The 23,125-nt window shown below is 38.8% G+C and overlaps 1 protein-coding gene across 3 annotated transcripts in view; it reads right to left on the minus strand.

The window, feature by feature from the left end:
- The window catches only part of RHBDD1 (rhomboid domain containing 1), a 55,586-nt gene extending 37,223 nt beyond the window's left edge, over positions 1–18,363 (minus strand). For all 3 annotated transcript variants that reach the window (XR_012831285.1, XM_075716143.1, XM_075716142.1), the window contains exons 1-3: positions 18,330–18,363; positions 9,213–9,731; positions 5,733–5,865 (exon numbers count right to left, since the gene is read on the minus strand). Coding sequence is in view for 2 of the 3 variants with exons in the window: in XM_075716143.1 (XP_075572258.1) it covers positions 5,733–5,865; positions 9,213–9,645 (566 nt within the window). In the remaining variant the exon portion in view is untranslated. The remainder of the gene's footprint in view (positions 1–5,732; positions 5,866–9,212; positions 9,732–18,329) is intronic.
- Between the last annotated feature and the right edge of the window lie 4,762 nt (positions 18,364–23,125).

Below are 23,125 nucleotides of genomic sequence, written 5' to 3' on the forward strand. Positions count from 1 at the left end.
TAACAAATAATCCAGCCACCAAGCCAGGAAACATGAAATTATTACTCTACCCTTAATTGGTTTAGTGGTGGACTTGGTACTGTTAGGTTAATGGTTGGACTGGGTGATCTTAAGGGTCTTTTCCAACCTAAACGATTCTATGATTCTATGTTTTTATATAAATGTATCCATGTTTGTCCTTCTGAAGTTATCACTCAGAGTATTTGCTCTGAGATCAGATTCACTCAGATCCTCCGTAATTGTTCTTATTTTATAAAAGTAGACTGGAATTATTCAGTTTAATTAAATTAAATAACTGTTTTACACATGCAATTAATGTTCTTCTATCCACATGCTTTAGTCCAAAGTGGATGCTCCTATTTCCAATGAACTGAAATATACTTGAACAACTAATCCTGAAGAATACTTCAATGTCACTCTTCTTCACATTTTATTACATTTTACAGTGAGTTTTAATTTTCAGTACATTGCTTTTTTTAAAAATTTGTATAATGGATTTCTAGCCTGTGAAACTGTCCAAGTTTTATCTGCAGACATTAAAGTTAATGGTCAAACTACAATTGTTTTCACAACGCAGGATTATATGCAAAATTTAGAACTAAATGCCATGGATCTTGGCTGAAAAGAAATTAATAAGCAGTTTACAAAAAGCACAAAAGAAGTTGTGTGAAGAAGGCCTGTCCAAGCGCATATTACCAAGGCTCCTTTCACTTGTATTATAAATTCCACTCACCTTTCTTGTCTAATGCAGAAACCTGAGGTTACTCCTATTTTCTGCTTTTTATATACAGTAAATAATCCTGGATAAAATTAAAAACTCTTACAATATCAGCAATAAAGCAGCCTCCATTATCAACTGATTCCGAAATAGGCTTTTTACACTATTCATAAGAATAGCAATGTCTTGACTGGAATGTATATTTCACTAGGTAAAAATTGACTGTTATTTTTCAGTTAGACCAATGAAGAAACATTCTCCCGATTGCAACATGATAAAATACTGCCTTTTTTCCTGCTGGTTAATAAAGAAAAAATGACAGGTTGGTTTTTTTTTTTCACAGTACCATTTTCAGTTTCTATATATATGTATAAGCTGAACTTTGGGAATAGAAACAGTGTTCTTGACTTTTTAAATTGCATGTTTTTTCTCTAAATGTCAATGAGCTTTACCAATATTAACTAATGTTCTCCCTGGTACAAAGAAATTCAAATGATGTTTCAAACTTTTTGTTTGAAAATGTAGATATCCCCAGAGATCCTATTTATCTCAACCATTCACTTCATACTAATGATAATTATGCAGTATGTCTAAATACTGTTTCCTGAAGACATTTGCCATCAAGCTGATGTGCACATTACTTCAGAAGAAAAATCTTCTAAACAGAATTAATTATACTTTTTCATTTGGCTGTGTAATTTCCATGAAAACTGGTATCACTAGAGTAAAAACCATTTGGACTGCATTTGCTTTTCATGTATGAGAGATTCTGGCCCAATGTTTACAAGGCTCTCAGTATTAATTTTTACATTAATATTGTTCCAGTATCCTCACAATGAGTTCAAATCAATTCCTCACTGTTGGTGAATTTATCCTGAATTGTTTCAATTCTGTGGTGTCAGTCACCTGACTCAACAAATGAAAACAGCAAGAAAGTCTACCCCTATCACTTAACTTCCATAACTTCTTCCTAATAGCAAACCCCAAAGTCTGGCAGGCATTATTATTTACGCATGCAACCCTACCACAGGACAAAGCCACTTACTTAGCAACAAAAGTATGTCTTTAGCTTAAGCCAATGCTGCAGTCTTTTGTGAAAAGATCTTATTTCCATGCATCTCCTATTCCAAGGCTAGGTTTGGAAGCATGCATTGACTGAACAAGAAAACAAAGGAATAATATCAAAGTGATGTACTACTAGAAACTAGACCAACTTCATTTAAAAAAAAAAAAAAATAAATTTTTTTGAGACCATGGGAATCAAATCCAGGTACTTATACATAGTTTATTTCCAATTAACACAAGCAGTCACCTCCACATGACAATTTAAACCCTTTGCTACAAAATTTAATCTTGCTTAGAAAGTAGGCCACATAGTCAATTTACCAGTGCTAAACAACCTACCTGAATGCAAATTAAACCAAATTAAATGATTGCATAAGTAAAAGTCAACTTGTTTTGCACAGCCCTATAAAGGAAAATGCCACTGCTTCTTTAAATGGAAATGGGAAGCTTGTTAGCAAATTTGTAACACCTTGGGAAAATAGCATAGAAAAGTAAATGCTAAGTTTGACAAAAGAAATAAAGGCTATAAAACAGTTCTCATCACGTAATGCCATTCCTGTCAAACCTGGGGTTTTTTGGCTGATCGGTTGTTCTTAGCCCTTTTGTTCCTGAGGGACAGTTCTCATCAATAATAAACAGTTCAACAGTAAATCTGACTGATAAGCAGTGATGACTCAGTGATATCCCTAAGCATTAAACAAGGGAGAAATTAAAAAAGCAGATGAAATAGAAAAATAGATAAACACAAAAGATCTCAAGAGGTTAAGTTTTAGAGCTTTGCAAAATACTTGTATTCACATCACACGCTGTACCATGGTCAAGACTGAGAAGGGTACAGGGCAAAATAGTCAAAATTTAAAACCAGATTTGTCAAAACATGTTATTATAATTTCAAATATACATACATAAATTAATTTCTGTGGCTTTTGTTTCTGGTGTTTGTTTGGTTTGGTTGTTTGTTTTTTTTTTTTTAATTAAAAGCTCAGTATTCCTATTATGTTTAGCTGTTTTGACCATGATCTGCTTTGAAATTCTGATTTCTCATGGATCCTTGAACCCAGGTGAAATGAAGCAACTAATTGTGATTGTTGATTCATTATACATTACAACTGTATAACATGTTCAGTTGTCAGCTATGAATGCTTATGACAATGATGTGCATCTCTACTGCCAAATGCAGATCTGTTGCTGCGCTCTTGTTCTTGTGTGGGATAGTTCTCAGTTTGCAAAGTCTTTTTTTTTGGTTTTTTTTTTTAAGATGAAGAACTCTAATAAGCATCTTAAATTGCCAAAAAAAGAAAAAAAAAAATCAACAGAACTGGCTCAGACCAACACTTATCAACATAGTTTATTTAGAAAAAGTTATGAAGGGAAACTTGGAAACAAACTTAAGGCTAGAACTAATTTAGAAAATAGAAAAAACCTAAGAAGAATTATACACTTTATGGATTGCATTATCTACAGATCTGGAAAACTTTATCAGACACCTGAAAGTCAGTAACTGTATAACTTACCAAAACACAGGTCAAAAGGAGGCCTAGAGAAATGCCTGTCAGTTTTCAGAGATGCAGTGAGCTACAGAAATCTCCAAGATTCTCTGAACTCCAGAACAGCAAGTCTCACTATTTCTGACAAACTGCGAAAAGAGCAATTCTGGACAGTCACAATATCAAACCTCAACGTTTCTGAACACTGAAAAAAATAACATCCTCCACTCTTCTCTATTCCTGGCTTTCCACTCTCCCATTATTTTCACCCTTTGTTACTCTTAACTTTCTGAAAAAAAAAGTTTGGAAAAAACCTGTAATGGCCAGCTTCCAACCCCAAAGTGTCATCTCTGTCAATCTGATAAATATTTTAGTCAGTTCAGAAACAACCTGAAAGATAAGCTTTTCCTTTAATAGTGAGTATCGGTAAAGCACCTCCATGCAAAAGGGTTAGATGACTTAAGATACCACATGCCCAGTTCTGGAAAAGGCACAGAGATTAAGCATAGGACAACTTTTCACATGCCTGTTCTTCCATCAAAGAAATAATCCCTAGGATTGCTATAAAAAGCCTACATCTCAATATCCTTACTTTACAGAAGGCAAAGATTAGAAGCATATTATATGTCTTTTAAAATTTCCCCGTAACAAAAACATTAATGAGAAAGAAAAGAACTAACAGATGCCAGTAAAACCCTAAATCCTCTCTTAGCACACAAATCAAAGTTTTCAATAGCCTCAATATGACTTTTTAATCCTTCATTGGTTATGGATTCTCAGGTGGTCCTGATACATCATTCCACTAAGGCAGGTCCAAATTTATTGCATGTGTTTCTGACTGGACAGAATTCTGCCCCAATTCCTCACCTCTTATCTATTCAAAACTAAATTATGCAACTTGGTCTACAAATGGACACCATTTAATCAGACACTTCAAATATTACCACATGCCCTGAGCACACAGATGAGAGCAATGCTCCGAGAGCTACAATTGTTATAGTTCATTTCAAGGCAGTTTGCAGTTACTAATTAAACATGTTGTGTTCTGGGACATGAATTTCTGGAGATGACTACTTGTTTTCTACAGCCCCCATTACTATTTAAGTGCTGGGAAACTGTCCTAACTATCAAGACTGTATGTAACAACGTAGAGGTTCTTTAGACCAGGCAGCAACCTAAGCTTCCATAAAATTATGAAAAGGTTTTTGACATTATTTCTGGACCTTCTATACACTTTCTACCCCAAAGAAATTTCTGCAGCAATGCAACCGAAAAACAACAGCACCCAACCACTAAACGCATGTTTTTCCTCTACCAGATGCAGTATGATAGGCTCACGGTTTTACTTCAGACATAATGTTCTTTCATTATTCTTTAATAATAAAATAAACAGTAGTATTAAACATATCACCAAATAAAAACTATGTTCAACTAACATGACAGTTTATATTTTTCAGAAGAATGTTTTGAATTCACTGAAAACTTTGGGTTTATACTTGTAGTAATGCCATGCAAGTGGCCTCTCAGCTGCTCACACTTAAAATCGCATTTGGAACACAGCACTGCAGTTCTTCTCTCTTTTAACCTAGGACTCCTTGCTGCAGTCAATCAGGCAGTACATCATAAAGCAATACAACCAGTGTTTAACATAAGTAATATCTGAATTCTCAGATAAGGTCTAAGAAACGTTCTATCTGCTATATCATAGTATCTGACAAGGAGTAAGTCAGTATTGCTCCCCTCTTTTTTTTTTTTTTTAATCTTTCTGAAAAGGGGGAAACTGTACATAAACTGTGATTTGGTAGTTTGTAAATTTGGTGTCTGTACTTCGCATATATTCTCCAATATGATTGACAGTTATAAAATATTATACAAGAAAATTACCGATTTGCAACTAGAACTCCAGAAATCAACTGCCAAAGAGAAAGGCACTGTTCCTGCACAGGTAGGGGCAGATGAACTGTGACCACACAGGAAAATTGAGGGAGACTATCAGCAAGACTGCAGGACAGTGAAACTGCATAAAATCTGTGGAATACTGTATGACAGCTTTATCATAAATTACAGGAGTGACTACAACAAATGGCCAGAAGGCACTAGGACAGAAATAGCAAGCAAACAGTGGAATGCTGTTTTGCTCATGAAGCCCTCGGCACTACAGTATATTAGTTTGGTTACTTTGCTGAAAACGCATGTCCCTTTTCTTTGTCCATCAACTTTTGTTATCTTCCCTCAAAAACTTACCAATACGTTCTGGGCACAGGATTTCAGTTTTTTATTTGGAAATGTGTGCAAAATAGAGGGTGTTAAGGAAAAAAGCAGACCATAGCCTCAACACTTAATTGTAGCCCCAACACTCCACTGGATACCAGCTAACATTACACATACTTCATAACACATTTCAAACTACTTCAGATAGCCCAAATCTCTTCTCCTAACTTTGAAATATTAAATGCACTTACCCTGGGGAGATTAAATGAATAGCCACCAGCTCCACCCAACAAGCATATTTACTGGGTATCTGCAATCCAAGGACACTGCTGACTCTTCCTGGATTGTAATGGTTGTTAAGAACTTTCAAAGCAAACAAGACTCCTGCAAACAAGAAGAAACAAGAAAATTAACTCTATCCCAGCCAAAACCAGGACAATCACATAAAGAGAGAAGTACTTGTGCCCAAATAATAAAGAAATGCAAACAACTTAACTACTGAAACTGAAATACCATGCAGTTTCACAGCACTATGAAGCATACTGTTGCATGCCAGAACAACAGTTCTAAGCTGTTTTTTCAGTGATACTTTTCAGTGACTTAAAAAAAAAAAGGAAGGATAAAAATTTACATATTTGTATAACAGCCAATTCTAAGTTGCTTTTTAATATGCACTGTAGCTATTCAGGTCTTCAAAACAATACAAACATAATTTTAAAATGGGAGTTCTAGATGAAATAATAGACAAATTATTGGACTCAAAAAAATGTTCCTTGAGAAAGGCCATTACTGAAAACAAGACAAAAAGATGCATGTGAAGCTCAACAGTCATCTCAAATTCTGAATTAATGGAAAATCATCTTACATATACTCCAGAATCACTTGTTTCTGAAAAAAAAGTAGATAAATTACCTTTAATCACAATAAATAATCATTCAATTCTAATTGACTGTAACTGTTTTATCATGCAAGCAATAGCTGATATGACAGAATGAATTCACATAATTTACTGGAACTTCCGAAACGTTTTTGAAAAAGTTCCTCTCAGGAGAAAGTGCACACAGTTGTTTGGGGGGGGGGGGGGGGAATCTGAAAAATTGACAAGGAACAGAGAGCAGATTTGAACATCAATACAGATATACTAAATAAAAACATGAAAAAGGTTTCCCTCCCCTTCTAACACCATAGAAAACAAGAGATAGCAAAATTCCTTAATCTATCCAGTGATGTAAATATTGTTATTCTAGGATCAAATATAAACAGGAATGTGTGTATGAACATACACACATGCTCACACTACTTGCTGCTGATAAAACTAGACTTGTTCAGAAACTATAAATTTACTAAAGGTCAGAAATATTCAATAGCAGCAGCGTAGTTTAGGAGTCATCTCCATCCAATCCGCCCTTGGCTTACCAGAACCCTGTCTGTACAGCTTCACTGTTTATTACTTTTTTTTTTTTTTTAAGGTTTAAGTGTCCATTGGAACTGCCTGACCTGGTGTATTGTCAGCCAAGGAGACAAGGGACAGCTCTGTTTCATCCATTTAAAATAAAATAAAGAAGAAAAAAAAAATCCAAGCATCTTAAAACTCTTAAAACCTGGTACCGTGAATGGGTCATAAATATGCATACATTGGCTCTTAAAGAAACAGTTATTATCAGGAAAATACTCATATTTTCTTCAGCAGCTGTTCTATATACATGCCACTTGCCCCAGCTGAAGAGAAATTGCCTATACTGAACATCATGTTGAGAATGTTGAAGGTTTAGGAAGATCAACTATGGATACTAACTCTGCTAGAGCTACTTTAATCTGCTGCCCGAAAAATGGTCAAATGCATGTGCACACAGGCTCCAGTCCCACATTTCCAATCTTGGAATACTCAAAAGATGCTACAGAAGGTAAAGTTACATCAGAACAGACTGAAATACTCGATGCTAGATCTGAACTATCTATGTTGCAGAACATGTAAGTTAAAATCCAATTAGGTAATCCCTAGATTGACAAAAAGCTTGACTTTTTGTCCTCTGCACAAATGGCTTAGTAGATATAAGTTTAGTCCCACTCTTTTTAGTTCACTAAAAAATTCAAAATATATGCTCCAGCCAATATTGTAGTATGGCTGACACGAGTCTCTTGTAAGGAATGAAATGGGGACCCAATCTGGCCCATCACCAATGCTTGCCCTGCCTGCCAGCACCCCTGCCCTTCAGTAGCGTGGTCCCTTTTGCCGTAAAGCATGGGAAGCCATAAACGTGCATCACCTGGGTAATTGTATCACTAAATTTAATGTCCCTTCTATTGGTTCGAGGAAAGGAACATGTAAGTTGCTGTCTGGCTATGTGAGAAGCTGGAGACTAATGCAGTGAAAAAGCATTACAGTGAAATCTCAACACTACCCAATTATATGGTAGTATTATATTCCCAGTTATACAGTATAAAGAAGTTTCATCATAAATTCTTGAAATATTCACCCTTCTCATTCCTAGCAAGAACTGGGTTGGTACCAGGCTGTTTTAAGGAATGGACTAATAGGAAGACATAGGAAAAACCTCACAAGGGTGGTGCATTATATAAGTGAAGACCTGAAAGAGATACTTCTTCACAACTTCTAGGTCTCAACTTCTCATCCTATGGTTTAGGATGATACAAGAAAAGAGGTTTGAAAAGAAGCTCGATGGCAGCATCTCCCAGTTGTTCAGAGAATAATGCTACAGAGCACACTTCCCTCACGAATCACCCAGCAATAGTTGGAGTACCAGGTAAGAGCTAGCCCTAGAAAATCCAGCTGAGACTGGACTGAGTGCACACACTCCAGTCATTTTACCACTAATAATAAATATTCAGTAGGGTTCTGCAGTCACTGTTAGGGAACAGCAAGAGTGAGATGCTCCACAAAGGAAGGGTATCCAGAGGGAACAAGGAGGCAGGCAGGCAGCAACCTCCCCAGTTAGGGGCCCAGTCCCACAGTCCTTGAGCAAAGCGCACAGGGCAGGCTGGTGATGGTAAGGGCTGTGGCCAGGAGCCCAGACCACCAGGCACATCTTCATGACAAAGCAGGGTCAAAGAAAGTCAGGAAGTGAAATCAGAGGTCAGACATGGCCAGGCACAAATGCAACGTAGCTCAGACAGGGACAACACAGAGGGCTGGAGCTTAAAAGCAGCTGCTGAGCAATGGGAGAAAAGGCCCCCAGTGAGGCTTCTCTCAGCCATCTCACACACCTCTTTTCCACTAGTCTGAGGGGGGTCGCAGCTGCCCCGTATCAGAGCTGTCCTTGAGCACAGGCAGCCAAATCCCTCATGGGACAAGGCTGCACTCAGGGCCCCTACAGCCACCATAAAGGCCAATATTAGAACTGGGCATGTCTCATTACCAAAGGGTGGGTGAACAGAGAATATCCGAAGCTCCAAATGAGCAACTACCAGGATGTTCCAACTAGTATGGACTCAAATACCACAGGGAACCCTCAGAGGTATTGAAGCACCTTTCTCAGAGGTTGAAAAGGAGGGCTTGCCTTCTAATGCTAGGTCCCAATGACAGCGTAAGTACAGCACGTACCCAAAGTACATGCTTTATATTAAAAAATAGGGTAACTTTATTGACATAACAACCACATACATGCATATGGATGTAGACCTATCCATTTCCTGCATTCAACAAATATTGCTATATAGTACCTATAATTATTAATTTTACATATGTAAATTGGACAAACTATGTGCCTTACCTGAAAAACCTACAGCACAATTTATTTCATACGAAGGATCATCCAGAATTTTCACAAGCATGAATTCCAGCACCATATAAACTACTCCAATCAGCACTGAGAATACCGCAATTATGTATGCAAACCATATGCTCTTAATCTTTTTTTCCAGCATTATCCCCTTCCAAAGCATGGAAATCATGTTATAATATAAATGCCAGTCATCTGCATGGTGGAAAGGAGAAAGCAGTAAACGCTGCCAGTTCTTTCTGTATAAGCCTTCATTTACACTGATACACACTTCATGCAGTGGCCTCACAGGATTCAGAAAGAGAAAAATATTCAGTGCAAGTACCCCAAGGGTAACAGAAGGAATGTTCTGGAGTCCAACTTGAGAAATTTGATAAAGCAGCAAAAGCAGTCCAGCATTGACTCTTCCCTGCCTTCGTTGCATTATTACTTCTTCTTCAAAGAAATGTGAAGATTATTCCGATTTCTAGTCTTTTGTTCGAATTCAAAACCATGTAAGTTTTGGAAATTCTGAAAGAAAAGAAGGTAACTGCGTTATTATACATATACACAGGGGTGTTTTCAAGCTTGTCACTGCTTTTTGTTTTTTAACACAGCAAATTCCTCAAGCTAATCAGCTGAGACCTTTTTTTTAAATCAGAACAAAAATTCAAGGGGGGAGGGGGGGAATACCACAATTTTTAAACTGGTATAGGACACAAATAAAAGGGATTTCTACAGATAATCCAGACAAGCATTGTGAGTAAAAGGAGTCTGCAACCTCTCTTTCATGTCCCTGGACAGGCTTTACTTCATTTACAAAATTCCTCGGTGTTCTAGACACGTTCTCATTAATATCCTGATTCACTCACAATTACTAAAATTTCAGGAAGGAAACCAGTTAAAAATTCTTCTCTAGAGTTTCAGTTTTCAGGCTTCCCATCTTTGCTACATACATAATTTTTCTCATGACTGTTTTTCCAACTTTTACAAATATTCAATACAAGCTAAGAATGAAAATTAAAAGTTACAATTTCAACATACACACAGCTAAGTATTCATAAATGTAAGCTTTGAAAATTGTTATTGCTTTCCTAGTGACTGGAATTCAAAGTTTACTTTAAAAGCATGTGATGTAGGAAAAAAAAAAAAAGTAGGAGGAAAGCATATACAAGAACAGCACATAAAATTTCCAGACAGTTATCACAAAATATTAATCTCTGCCCTATTTATACCAGATAAAATGGACAATAAAAAAGGCTACAAAGGTTCTAGATCTAGCTAGAAATAGGGTTACTATGACAGAAACTGAGAAAGGGCATTGAGCTAACCTGTGCAAGCCTATAAAGAGAGGAGGGAGGAAGCTGCATTGGAGCACAGCACAAGGTGACACGGAGTGGAACCACCTGCAGAAGACAGGAAGACACACTGGATTTCAAGTAGTTTCTGAGGGCCACCGCAACTTGGCCAATACCGTTTCTAGTTCTCAAATCTCTCCAAGGTGGCACAATAGCATGGCCACTCTTCTCCAGCTCTAGGATGCCAGTTGTTCGCTGAACTGTTGAAGATACTTAGTATGTTATTTCACACTTAAGTATCAACTATGCAGAGCCAGCAAAATACACTTACTCTTCAAAACTTCACCATCAGGTTTCAAATGAAACCTCTTGAAATATCTAGATATACACAAAATTGTCATCTCAACACCCCATTCACCTGCTTTTCCATTACATTATAAAATAGAGTAAGTTGCTAATAACTAACTTTTATTTAGTTTAAATTCCTTTCCAATTCATCACATCAAATGCTGCCCCTGTAAACATTTTTGTTAGCTAAACAAACAACAATCTAATTCTTGTGGAGGACAGCAGAAAAAAATGATACCTTTATAAGGAGAAAAGGACAACAGCTCAAGATGCAAAGTTTAACATTCCACATTACATCCGTTAGGATTTACTAAATTGCACATTCTATAGACCATTGGTATGCTTGCAAACACTTTACTAAATAATTTTCTTTAGGTACTGAGTATCATTACTAATTTGATCGTGTTGCATCGCACAAAGTAAGTGAACACATGGAAAAGAAGGAAATCACCTCTGAATTATGTCATCCTACAACAGCAAAAGGAACTATGAAACCGGCACAGGGTTGAACATCAAAAAAGATCGTCTAGGGGCCAGCCTACCTCCTCTACTTATGTCTAAGTGAGAGGAGCATATACTTCCATGCTAGTTCACACACCTAATTAATTAATGCCACTTCTTATAGTTAAGTTTAAGTTATTCTAGTCACCGGATTTCTCTTTAAATCACATTTATGCTTATTATAGCACTTTAAGAGAAGGAAAAAAACCCTGGTAGGATCCTCAAAACAACTGTAGTAGAACAGAATGCAAGTAAGCATATTTGCTACATTAAAAGGAAATTCACTGCATTTTTTCCTATGGTCTAATCTCAGAGATGCTACATAATGTCTAAGTCTCGCCCAAAACAGAGTGGAGACAGCAGAAACATGCTTTATACCAGGCCTCTTGAACATATAACTCTAACTACACTGTTGCCTTTAAAAATGAGTTTCTAATCCTGACAATTCAAATAGAGACCACAGCTGTAATCCCTACAAAATTCAAATGAGCTAAGACCTCTTAAAGTTTAAATTCATTGTTGCAGATGACAATTAACATTGTCAGCCTTTGACTTTTTAATGTCAACATTACAAAAAAGGTACTTAGATAATTGAAAGTTTAATCAATGTCATTCTCTTTTTCCACACTTCATGCTCTGATCCCAAGTATACCAACATCCCCAAACTGTTCTTATATGCATCTGCCCAAACCTCTGACTTTTCCCTTACCACTGACACAGCTTAATTTTTTCCCACCGCAAAACAGTTGACATAAAACCTGTTAGAATCTAAAAGTTAACATCATTTAAACCCAAGTTATGTGGACACCCCAAAATCTTGCCATACCACGTTGTTCAAATTGCCAAATACTACAATCTTACTTTTTAAAGTGTCCCCCCCCCTTCTGATACTCTTTAATTCTCAACTGAAATACTTTTAACATACATGCACCTAGGAAAAGAAATCTTCATACAGCACTTATCTGTACAATAATCATGTAACACGACTGGGATTACAGTAGTGCTATGTATTATAATCATTCCCATTATTTGGAGCAATCAAAAATGCCAGCCAAGACACATTATATGTTTGATTATAAAGGAAAAAGATATAAGAAAGAAAACAGTAGTTATTTGAGAGCCTTCTGGAATGCAACTCACTTAAAATATATAGAACTTTTCAACTGTTTGAACATTCTTCCTCAGCCTCTACTCTGTTTATTAAAAGTCTAATGAGATTTGAAACAATGAAGCACTTCTTCCTTTTTCTTTTTTGAAAACATGCCACCCACTTCAAAATGTACAAATTTCCAGAACAGACTTGAAATGGACATTTGTCTTACATCCAGGCTGCCACGTGTCTGCATTTTTGTCACCTACTCAAGATAAATGTCTGAACTAAACATTCTTGGAATTTGTTTGTTTGTACTAACCAAGTGCAAAGCATTTAAACTTTTTACTGTGACAACCCCCCTTGCTCATTTGGCAACTACAAAATATGACTTCATATTACAGAAAAATCATGTAATAAAGTAAATATTTTAGTAAATACCCATTAAAACGAAATGTTATACTGTCTTTTCCTACAGCTGTAACTTGAAGTTAGAGGAAAAGAATCTCCCTGTATCCCTGCTCCCCACAAATGGACAGAACTGCCCTGAAATTTTGATTTATAATGCAAAAGTAAAATCCAGCCCATTGCCCTTCTCCATCAATCAATCAATCAATCACACTGTGACGTAAGCCTAGATTTTTATGAATAGACGGAGACTTGTAACATCTTGTTCCCGCCAAGGGTGAATACAGCCGTGATCTACAGATTTTGCTGTTATCTGCATGGCACATCCTGATCTTCAGATCTGTCATCAACCTTCCTTCTAGAACCACTTTGTTCTTCTCATTGCTTTGCAAAAATGATTTGTAATGGAAGTACCTTAGCATTGTGTAATGCTCCACTGCTAGAAAAAAATCCCAGGGTTACTCTTTCAGTTCAGGTCAGGAGTATGATTTTGAAGTTAATGCCTCCATTGCCCCCGCTGACTTCACTGTGGTTCACATCGTGGAGTGGCCTAAGTGTGCATGAACCAGTCTCTTTTCGGATGAAACTAAACCAGGAGATGTGTTCCAGGAAAGAACCCAGTGCACTCCAGAAAAAATTGGGCACTCAGCCTACATGTCCAGATTAGAGCTAGACCAATGTAAAAAACACTTGAAACATGTAAAGGGTGAATATCAGATCCTGAGCATAAACCAGTTCACACTACAGAGAGCCTCAATAGGTCCACACTACTTGTCTATGAAGATAGGGTCTCAGGCTACAAAGACTTATCCAAGCAAAGAATGAAACAGAAACAGTGTTTCAGGGCAAAAGAAGAATCCTACAAAGGAGGCAGAAGCAAACTGTAAACCCTATTACTACTGCCCTCAAACCTTGGAAACTGGGGGGGGGGAAGAGGATGAAAAAAACAAAAACAATGCAAGAAAAAAATCAAAACTGTGAAACATAATGAATCATCCTGTTTACATTTAACATATATGCAAGGAGAAGGTCAACCACAGCTGTCAGTTACAATAAGCTTTGAAATGTATCGTCAATTACGCAGTTCATAACAAAAGACAAGGTTCTGACATAATTACAAACGTAATTACTTTATAAAGAATGACTTCTGGATTAATCAAATGTGCCTTTAAAGGGCATAATATGCGTCCATTCACAAAGGAATACTGAGCTTTAAACTGAAAAAACATGTTTCAGAATTTGGTATGAGAAGTCATACATCTGTAATACAAATGTTTTAAAATAATTTAAGTCAGTAACTACCTTGCTGAAAGGAAACCATACAAAGTTAAATATCAACATAAAATGACTGCATAAAAGGCTATGTCACAAATTCTTTTATTTTTTTTTAATATGCCACGTTTTATTTTAAATGTTCTTCAGTTTTCTGTGAGAATAAGAAAGTTCCTCTGCCTCTTATGTCTGCTTCAGGAAGAAAATTGAAAATGTTTTATAGTTCTTTAATCCTCTCGAGTACTACTAAAAAGAAGCCCTTAACAAAATAAGCTTTTAAGCTAACAACTTCAACTTAAAACTGAAAATTGTGTTCCGAAGGGTGTGACAACTACTACTCACAATAAAATATATACATCTTAATACACGCCAAGAATACTTTTGGACACCTTACCCCAAAATAAACGAGGCAGCTTTCAGAGGAAAGAACAGAAGGGACTAGGTCAAATCTCATACTCTGCCTCACATCTTAAGTATGAACATCTGAGACACTAAGCATTTAGGCTTTTAATTGCCTCATTAGTTTGACTACTGTTATTTAATCTAAAAAGAAAAATACTTAAAGGCTGCAATGTGTCCATCCTTCAATTAAAACACAAAGTTACTCAAACTGTTTCATTATAATTATTACCTTGCCGTATCACTGGAAGCCTTGCCAATTTTGGACTCATGTTTCCATTCACAAAAGAGAAATCAATTTACTTTATATATTTATCATACATATAAATTTAATTAGAATCAATATACAAATCTAAACATCATAACGAGCATCCACTGGAGTTTTCTTTAAGGCTTATCATTGTAAAGACCGGTTATATTCTCTGTCATGATTTGAGACTACTAACATTATCTCTAAAATATGCTTAAGATAACTATATTTTATCTGCCTGCCTTCATTTCCTACATGGCATCCACTTCCAATTCAACGTCTTCAAATTACTCAGTCGGCTGCAATGACAGTGAAGTCATAGCAAGCAACACTTCTTTATGCCACGCAAGGACATAGCATGTAGAACCAAGAAGCTTCCTTAGGCCACTCCTGGGGAGATATAAACTTGACAGTTTTAATTCTAGCAGAGGTCAGTCTGATCGTCCAAACAGTCCTTCAGTTCTAAGGAGCTATTCCACCACCATGTACAGCTAGAATCAGCTGTCCATTTGCTCTGTCAGAACTTCCCTCAGCACCACCAAGGCTGACTAAGCATGGACTGGAACACTGGAATTTACATCATGCATTTTGGACACCAGCTTGACCCGCAAGCTGATACGATGCATTGCAGGCAATTTACACAGTGGGCATTATACAGCAGTGACGTAAGCAGCCAGAACCTGAACGAAACCAGCGATCCCAAGTTGCAAGAAGAAAAATAAATGATAGAAGTTAAAAAAAGGCCAAAAAACATTCCTGTAGTGGCAGTATGAGAAACATTATCTGATGTAACAAAGTCTTCAAAACCTCTTCAGTTTGTGAAAAATAAGAACAATTACTGAAGACTTCTTTACATTGTGATCCAGAAAATTATTGAAAATATATTATGGGACTAATCTACCACTAAACTCCTGCCTTCCTGGTCTTTCAATTTCTCCATTACCTTTGGTAAGCAGCCAATGCGGAAGCGGCTTGCTCACATGCCTCAAAACTGAGGCCTCATCTATGGTGAAGAGGATTTACTTGCAGCACATACACCAGTGATACTCTCTATTTCCTCCTCTGGAGACAAAGATCACACCAGTCTTTTCATAGTGCAATATAAATCAGCTCCTGAAATGGAACGACCTAATAAAAAGCCTTCTCATGGTTATAGCTTATTCCAGTCAAGAAGCTGATTATAAATACACTGTGTAAAAAGGAGTAGGTTTTGCTTATATAAGTTCTAGGTAATAGAAATTCTGCTGCAGTTGCCAAATCAGTAAGTCATTTTAGTGTAGAACAGAGAGAAAAAGCAGGAACCTTTATAGATTTTTATAATTTACACTTATTAAAGTCTACATTTTAGCAACTCTCCTTAGAAATTACTAAGTTTTCCTTCACTGAAAAAAATCTGTTCGGGATCTATAAAGGCGCCACAACAGCAATGTGTTACCACTGGTTTTTTTGCTTAGAAAACCTAAAAGCGACACAGAGATAGTCTTCTCTACCTCTAAATTTATATGCCGCATATAATCAGATAAAGCATTTTTGACCAAGCTAGAAAGAAATTAATATCCCAATAGATAATTTCTTTCTCTGAAGCATCAGCTCTTGCTGAACCTCTGTGGCTGATCAGTCAGAATTACTTTATCAAAATATTTTGAGGGGAGATAATGGACATATTAAGTCCCTTCCCAGTTTTGTGGAAGAGACATGGAAAGGTTTGATAAATATTCTTACTATCCCCATCTCATAATAGATGGTAATTAGTTCACTACCTCTCAAAATGCTAGAATGCATCTACACGTAATTCAAGTTAGAGAAGTAAAATAATCAGAAACATTTATAGCTATATCACTGTACTGGTAAAGGTGAGGGGATGTCAGAGTTTAAAAAAAATAAAAATACATCAGAACAATAGTGGGCTTCAGACTAGGCCACAGAGTTTCAGCTTTACAGATGTTTAACTACTTTAATTATGGTCGGGAGTTTGAGGGTTTTTTTACTTGATTGCAATACTTACATGTGTATAATCCTAAAACTGGGTAAATTATACCAGAAGAGTGTCTTCCTTTATTTATCTCAATAATTTTTTAATACAATTAAAATGAAACAACCAGTGCTTCCCTGACTCCACTTCAGAAGCGTGAAGCACAAGGGCTCTTACAAATTTAGCATTCCTTAGTTTGTGTTGCTTTGAGGGAAAATTTGTGTTTGTAGGAGAAAGGAAGGACAGGAAGCTTACTTTCTAATGAAATCCATGTTAAATAACACTGGTTAAATATACAAACAATTCAGAAATATAGTTTCTAGTATTAGTGTTAATTCTTGTCAAGACCTGAAATCTCTTTGAATTAACAAAATGCAGCTCCAGGAAGAACATCACCGCACCATCTCAGGAAATTAAACTAACTCAGGTATTATTAAATATATTTTATAAACACCTAAATTACTTAAACTTAGCACTTACACAAATGTAAGGAAGTTTACCACATATAGTTGAGGTACATTTGGCACTGCTTCTCCTTTGATACAGGTGCAAGTTTTTGGTACAGGGGTTTTTTTGGGTTTCGGTTTGGTGGTTTGGGGGTTTTTTTAGCATTTTATCATTTTAACAAGGAAAGAAAGGGATATAGTTTTGGTCCGATTTAAAAAAAAAAAAAAAAAGAAAAAACAACAGTTGATTACTTGCATAACCTGTAAAAAATACTGCTGAAGGGAAACAAAAGAGTAAATAAATGAATGTTAGGGGAGTTAACATGCCGCGCACATCAAGGCCTCGCTGCACGCCAAGCGAAGGCGCTGCAGCTCCGCCTGAGCACAGCCGAGCCTCGTTTTGGACCTCGGGAGCGCGCGCCGTGACGTCGCCACCCTTTGTCGCGCCACACTACAGCCGCTGCTTCCTTCTACCGAAAGCGTTTGCAAGGCCAAAGCCCTACAGAAACGGGGCGCGGGGGGAAACGCGACCAGCTGTTGGGAGTGCGAGGTATCACGTACTGTGGCGGTTTCTGAAACGCACTTCATTTCCACAAACTTCGCTCGGCCACTCCGCTTCCAGCGGCGGGGGACGAGCTGAGCCCGGCGGAGGGCAGCCTGCTAGCAGCCAGCCCCGCAGAGCCAACGGCTCCAGGGGAAGCCCGCCCCAGCGCACAGGCCCCGAAGCGGCACCCGCCCGGGCGCAGCGGGCGGCCTCCGGCGGAGAGCGCGGCGCCTCGCCTCACACCACACCGAGGCCCGGGCTGCGCCCCTCGCGCCCGCCTCGCCTCACGGCCGGCTCCCGCCCCCCGCCGGGGAGGCGCGGGCGCCGCGGCCCTCACACTGCCCCGTCAGCCCTGCAAGCCCCGCGGTGGGCCCAGGCGGGGCGGGCTGAGAGCGCCGGGGGGCCCAGCCCGCGGGAGGAGGCGGCTGGGGGCCGCGGGGCGCCGCGGAGCTGGCAGCTGGGAGCTCGCTGCCGGCGGCCGCCTCCCCATCCCCGCGCGGCGGCGGGCGAGGGCGCCAAGCGCTTCAGCAGCAGCAGCAGCGGCGGCGGGCGGGCGCGCGCGCCCCCTCCCCTCCTCGCCCCTCCCCGCCCCAGCGCTCACGTTCTCCGGCGCGCGCAGCAGCCGCAGCCCCGGCCCTCACGCGGCACCACGTGACGCGCCCGCCACTCAGCGGCGAGGGAGGCGGTGTCCAGCCCGGCCCTCGGCGCGGCCGCGCATGCGCCGAGGGGGGTGGGGGGGGGCGGGCGGCGCCGGGCGCGGTCTGTGGGAGAGGCGGGGGCGGGCAGAGGGGCGGGGCGAGGGGGCGCAGGCAGGGCGGCGCTGGCCGGGACGCTCAGCTTGAGGCGAGGAGCCGGGCCTGGGGAGCCCCGCGGCCCGGGGGTGGCAGGCCCAGGCCGGCCGACACAAGGCCCGTTGCCAGGCGTGCGGCCCCGCGTCCCGTCCCGGCCGTCGCGGCGCTCGGAAGGGTTCCGCCTAGGAGCTGAGGCAGTTAATGAGTGGGGGAGTGCCCTGTGAGCTTATCTGCACCGCAGGCTGCGGAAGGCTGCTGAGGCGAATACAGGTTAGGGAAGATAAGGGGGTGTTTAAGAGCGGGCGAGGAGCACACCGCATCCTAAGCAAAACCCCTCAGCGACTACGTTGTGGTGAAATACCGCCTCCAGCTGATAAAAGGTGCCCAACTTCCCAGTTGGAAGGCTTTGAGTTGTATTTATTCTAATAACGCCTGTGAAAATACTGGTTACTGGTGCTGTTTGCCATTAGAATGCATAATTACGCTCCCTTTGAAAATACCTTGTTGCACGTGCAAGAAAAAAAAAGTTTCAACAGTTCGACTGCTTTAATTTTTTTTCCAGTATTAAAGGCAACTAGATGAACACATTAGTTTTGCTTGTTTAGAGTACTAGTCACTGGTGTTAAGTATTGTTCCCCGAATTTGATACAGATATCTAGACTGGGAGCTTTGGTATTCAGTAGGGAATACGTTGAGCAAATTATAAATGCCTAACATAATAAGTTATCATAGAAGTGTTGGCAAGCTGACGGTGCAAATATGTGACTAGAAATCAATTGTACAAAATCCATAGCCAAAGCTACATGTAAATGGCCTGTTTTGCCATCATTTATGTGGCACCTACGTTTCGTAGAATGTTTTGGCAATCCATGCAAGTATGTCATAGAATTTATAAGAAAATTGTATTCTGCCCTTCCAAAAACAGCACACAGCTCAGCAGACTGGCAGTCATGAAAGGGGCTGAATTCCTAGAAATAGGGTGGAGATCAAGTTAAAGGAGCAGACTTTGCCAAAACAAGCAACTTCAGCATAGTCTTCTCTTCCAAGAATGAACAGAAGCCAAAAGAGGAGGGCAGATTCAGTGTGTGCCACCATTTAGACGCGTTATCTTAAGCTCCTTAGTTTTTGGCGCATTTAGATCTGTTACCTCAATTAATGCTAATCATAATAATTCACAGAAATCACAAGATGTGGGAGTTACAAATGCCTAGACTGATAGATTTTCTAACATACACCAGGTTTTCTATAATTGGCACCATTTTCTGTAATAGCATACTCCATTTTCATACAATCATAATTTCAGTCCATAATTCTTAACAACGCAGTATTTATTGCCTGAGTACAGGTCCAGGTCACATTACTGGATGTACAAGTCCTGAGGTTGTGGTTCTCTTCTGGGACCTAGAAGATCTGTATTTCATTCCTAGTTCACTTCCTGGGTCAACCTGAGCAAGCATTTATTAATACTCTGTCTTTTCAGGTCCTTATTGATATGGCAGAGATAATAGAAGTCACAAGAACAATGGGAGGCTAAGTAAATGAATGATGTATTCTGATGCTATAATTAATGGACCACATATTTAGATAGATCAGAAAAGCCCCACTGTTCTTGTACTTTTTACCCAAGTGTGGGATTTGATACCCATTAAGTTCTTAACATTTGTTTTTTTCTTCTTCTACACAAATTTTGCTAAACCCCCCAGATCTTCTGGATTATTTTATACTTCCATAACTTGCTGGTTAGGAAAAACAAAACCCCACCTGGTGCTCTCTTTCTTTAGTCTCACACCACCATTTACCTCATGGATTTCTTTTACTTCTTTGTCTGAATGTTCATTTTTCTTATCAATAAAACTGAATGAATAAAATGAGAAATACTGTTCACAACTGCAACTTTTTTATGGAAAAATTCAAAAGTTAATGAAATTTATTTCTTTAACCTTGCTCATACATGTCCCACGTGCGATTATGCAGCTTTCCTCAACACGAAAGATGTTCTTGAGTAAGAGTAGCAATTTAGTTCGGCTGAAGGGCTGGCACATAAAAGGTTAGTTGAATTCATGTAAGGCAATATCGCTTTTCATTTAAGCGACTATTAACAGTATAGGTTCTGTTTTCTAGTTATGGCTGGCCTGATTAGAAAGCAAATTCAATACTTGGAAGAAAATAAGGAAGAAATAAACAAAAACATCATTTTCATAACCCATGTAGCACAAAAGTGATGCATACAGTTAGCACCGCTTACACCTTCCTGCTAACCGTATAATCCATGTGAATATTTATAGTACAGCTATTATCAGTGTAAACATACAGCTTAGTCATATGTTGACCCATAATGAAAAAGTGACATTGAGATCTTTCCTTTGCTTAACAGCACAAGGTTTAAACAGGTTTTAGGAGCAGTAGAGCAGGTCTCAGAATCCTCATTTTTCTGAGATTTATACTGAGGCTTTTCAACATGAAACAATTGGGAAGGAACAGCCTGCTGTGGAATGCATGGATGCAAATTAAATCCATATCTGAAGGATATTTTTTTAATTAATGCTGGGAATCTGATAGCAGCATATTTGAAACACTGTTTATGTTAATCTTGAAGGAACTAGTTAGGACTAGCCTACAAATGTAAGAAGAATGTCAAAGCATAGTTATAGTAGAAGGAACTGTGACTTTCCTAGACTGTCAGTACGTGACAGTGTTTACAAATAGTAGAAAAAGAGAGAAGCAGTAACCCAGAATTTGATACATGGAATATTATGAGTCTGACAGAAAATTAACAAAATACAGATGATTACAGGATTGGTTTAAACATGTCATTAGTTTATATACAGCTATTGTACCATTGCTACCATTCTGGTTCTGAAAACAACATAATGCTTTGGAAACTGTGGAGACAAGCCCTTCTGAGAGATACATACAGAAATATAATCTGATAACAAATGTTTTGTATGAATTCAGGGCTTACACTTTCAGAGCCTTTGATCTGACATTAACTTTGTCTTTGCTATGTAGCCCACCCATACTAACTTTTCCTTAGCTGGTAGCATACTTTCTCCAGTTCAGCTGCCATCATCACCAACACTAGAACTATACAGTATGGTCAAATGAAGTGAAAAATGTAGATGCTTTCTCTCCTTATAGAGATAAAAAGGAATATATCCTGGAGGTTCTTGATCTGTTCATATCATCTGCTGGAAGGAATAGAAGAAACATCTGGTGGAAAATAGAAGAGTGTATTGGTCTGAACGTGGGCCGGAAGAAAAGGGCTAACATCAAAAAGGTTTCATAACACTTACAGCCAAGGGGGCCTTTGATTATCTAGTCACCTCCTGCTTATCCAGATACTTCCACACTGTGCTGAGAGACTTGAGTTAAACCAAAGCATTTACATCCTCAAAAGCCTAAGCTGTTGTATGTGACCAGAAGGGAACAGAGTAGACCAAAAGGCAGTGTTAAGGAAATGAATGTGTGAGATACGCCAAGAAGATGGTACCAGGCAATCTCCCTACGCAACTGAAGGCTTTCTAAAAAAGATGCCAAAATCAAAGAGAATATAATTTGAGATCATTGGTGAAAACAAACTATAATGCAAAAAGTTACTGGTTATGGAATAACAAGACAGTAACCTCCTGTCATCTAAAACTGATTTAAAAATACGTATATGCAAACATTTATCTTCATTTTGCTTGACCACAGGAATGCTAAATAATCGTTACTAAAGCAGTCTGAAGGTTGTTAACCATAATAATACTATAGGCAGAAAATGTTGAATACAGTTCTTTTTTCAGTGGCAACATAATTTACATCTCATCATTCACAGTTTATACAAATCATGAAGTTAAAGTATATTCTGCTGCTGGCAGGGAATTTTTGTTAATACTGTAGCTGTGAAAATTTTGCGTTTATTTCCCATTTCCATAAAGCATTCACATAATGTTTTCCTTTATGGAAACATGGGGTTTGATCCAAATTTTTTATGGAATTTTAACTGCTTTATAGCAAGGATGTATCAGTAATCTAGTGACATCTTTGTGTGCTCCATTGGCCTGCAGGATGCCAAGACAATGGAAGCAATGTGCTCCCCCAGGGAGATGAAACGTCGATCTGTAGAACTCCCAGGTTCCCAGCTCTCAAAGTCGGGCTAATCCAGAGGCAATACTGGAGGGCTTTATCTGGCACTCCTTGTAAAGAAGGATTTGTCAAAGATAGTAAAGGAATTTCTCCAGAAATTACATTAAGCCCCTTTTTGGAAGTCTTTTCTTGCTCTGTATTTTCTCATGGATATATGAATAGAATTTGGGGTTTTGTCCTTTTATGCTAACTTTGGTTCTACAACATATACGCTCACCAACCCCTCATGTCCCCTGCAGAGAGGTTGAGAGGCAGAGGCAGGGGTGGGGAAGCATTTGGAAGAGGGGCTGATACCAGCAGAAGACTGGTCCTAAAATTTTACTTCACAATTCAGTCTTTTTATTTCTGTTTTTGTACAATGAGAGAAGCTGTATTTCCCTTAGAAGTCTGAATCCCAGAAGTAGTGAGGAGGCATAGTATGTCATAATATTGAAATAAGAGTTGATTATTTGGTTTGGGGTTTTGTTGGTTTTAACTT

Source organism: Pelecanus crispus, chromosome 9, assembly GCF_030463565.1.
Source record: "Pelecanus crispus isolate bPelCri1 chromosome 9, bPelCri1.pri, whole genome shotgun sequence".
NCBI lineage: Eukaryota > Metazoa > Chordata > Aves > Pelecaniformes > Pelecanidae > Pelecanus > Pelecanus crispus.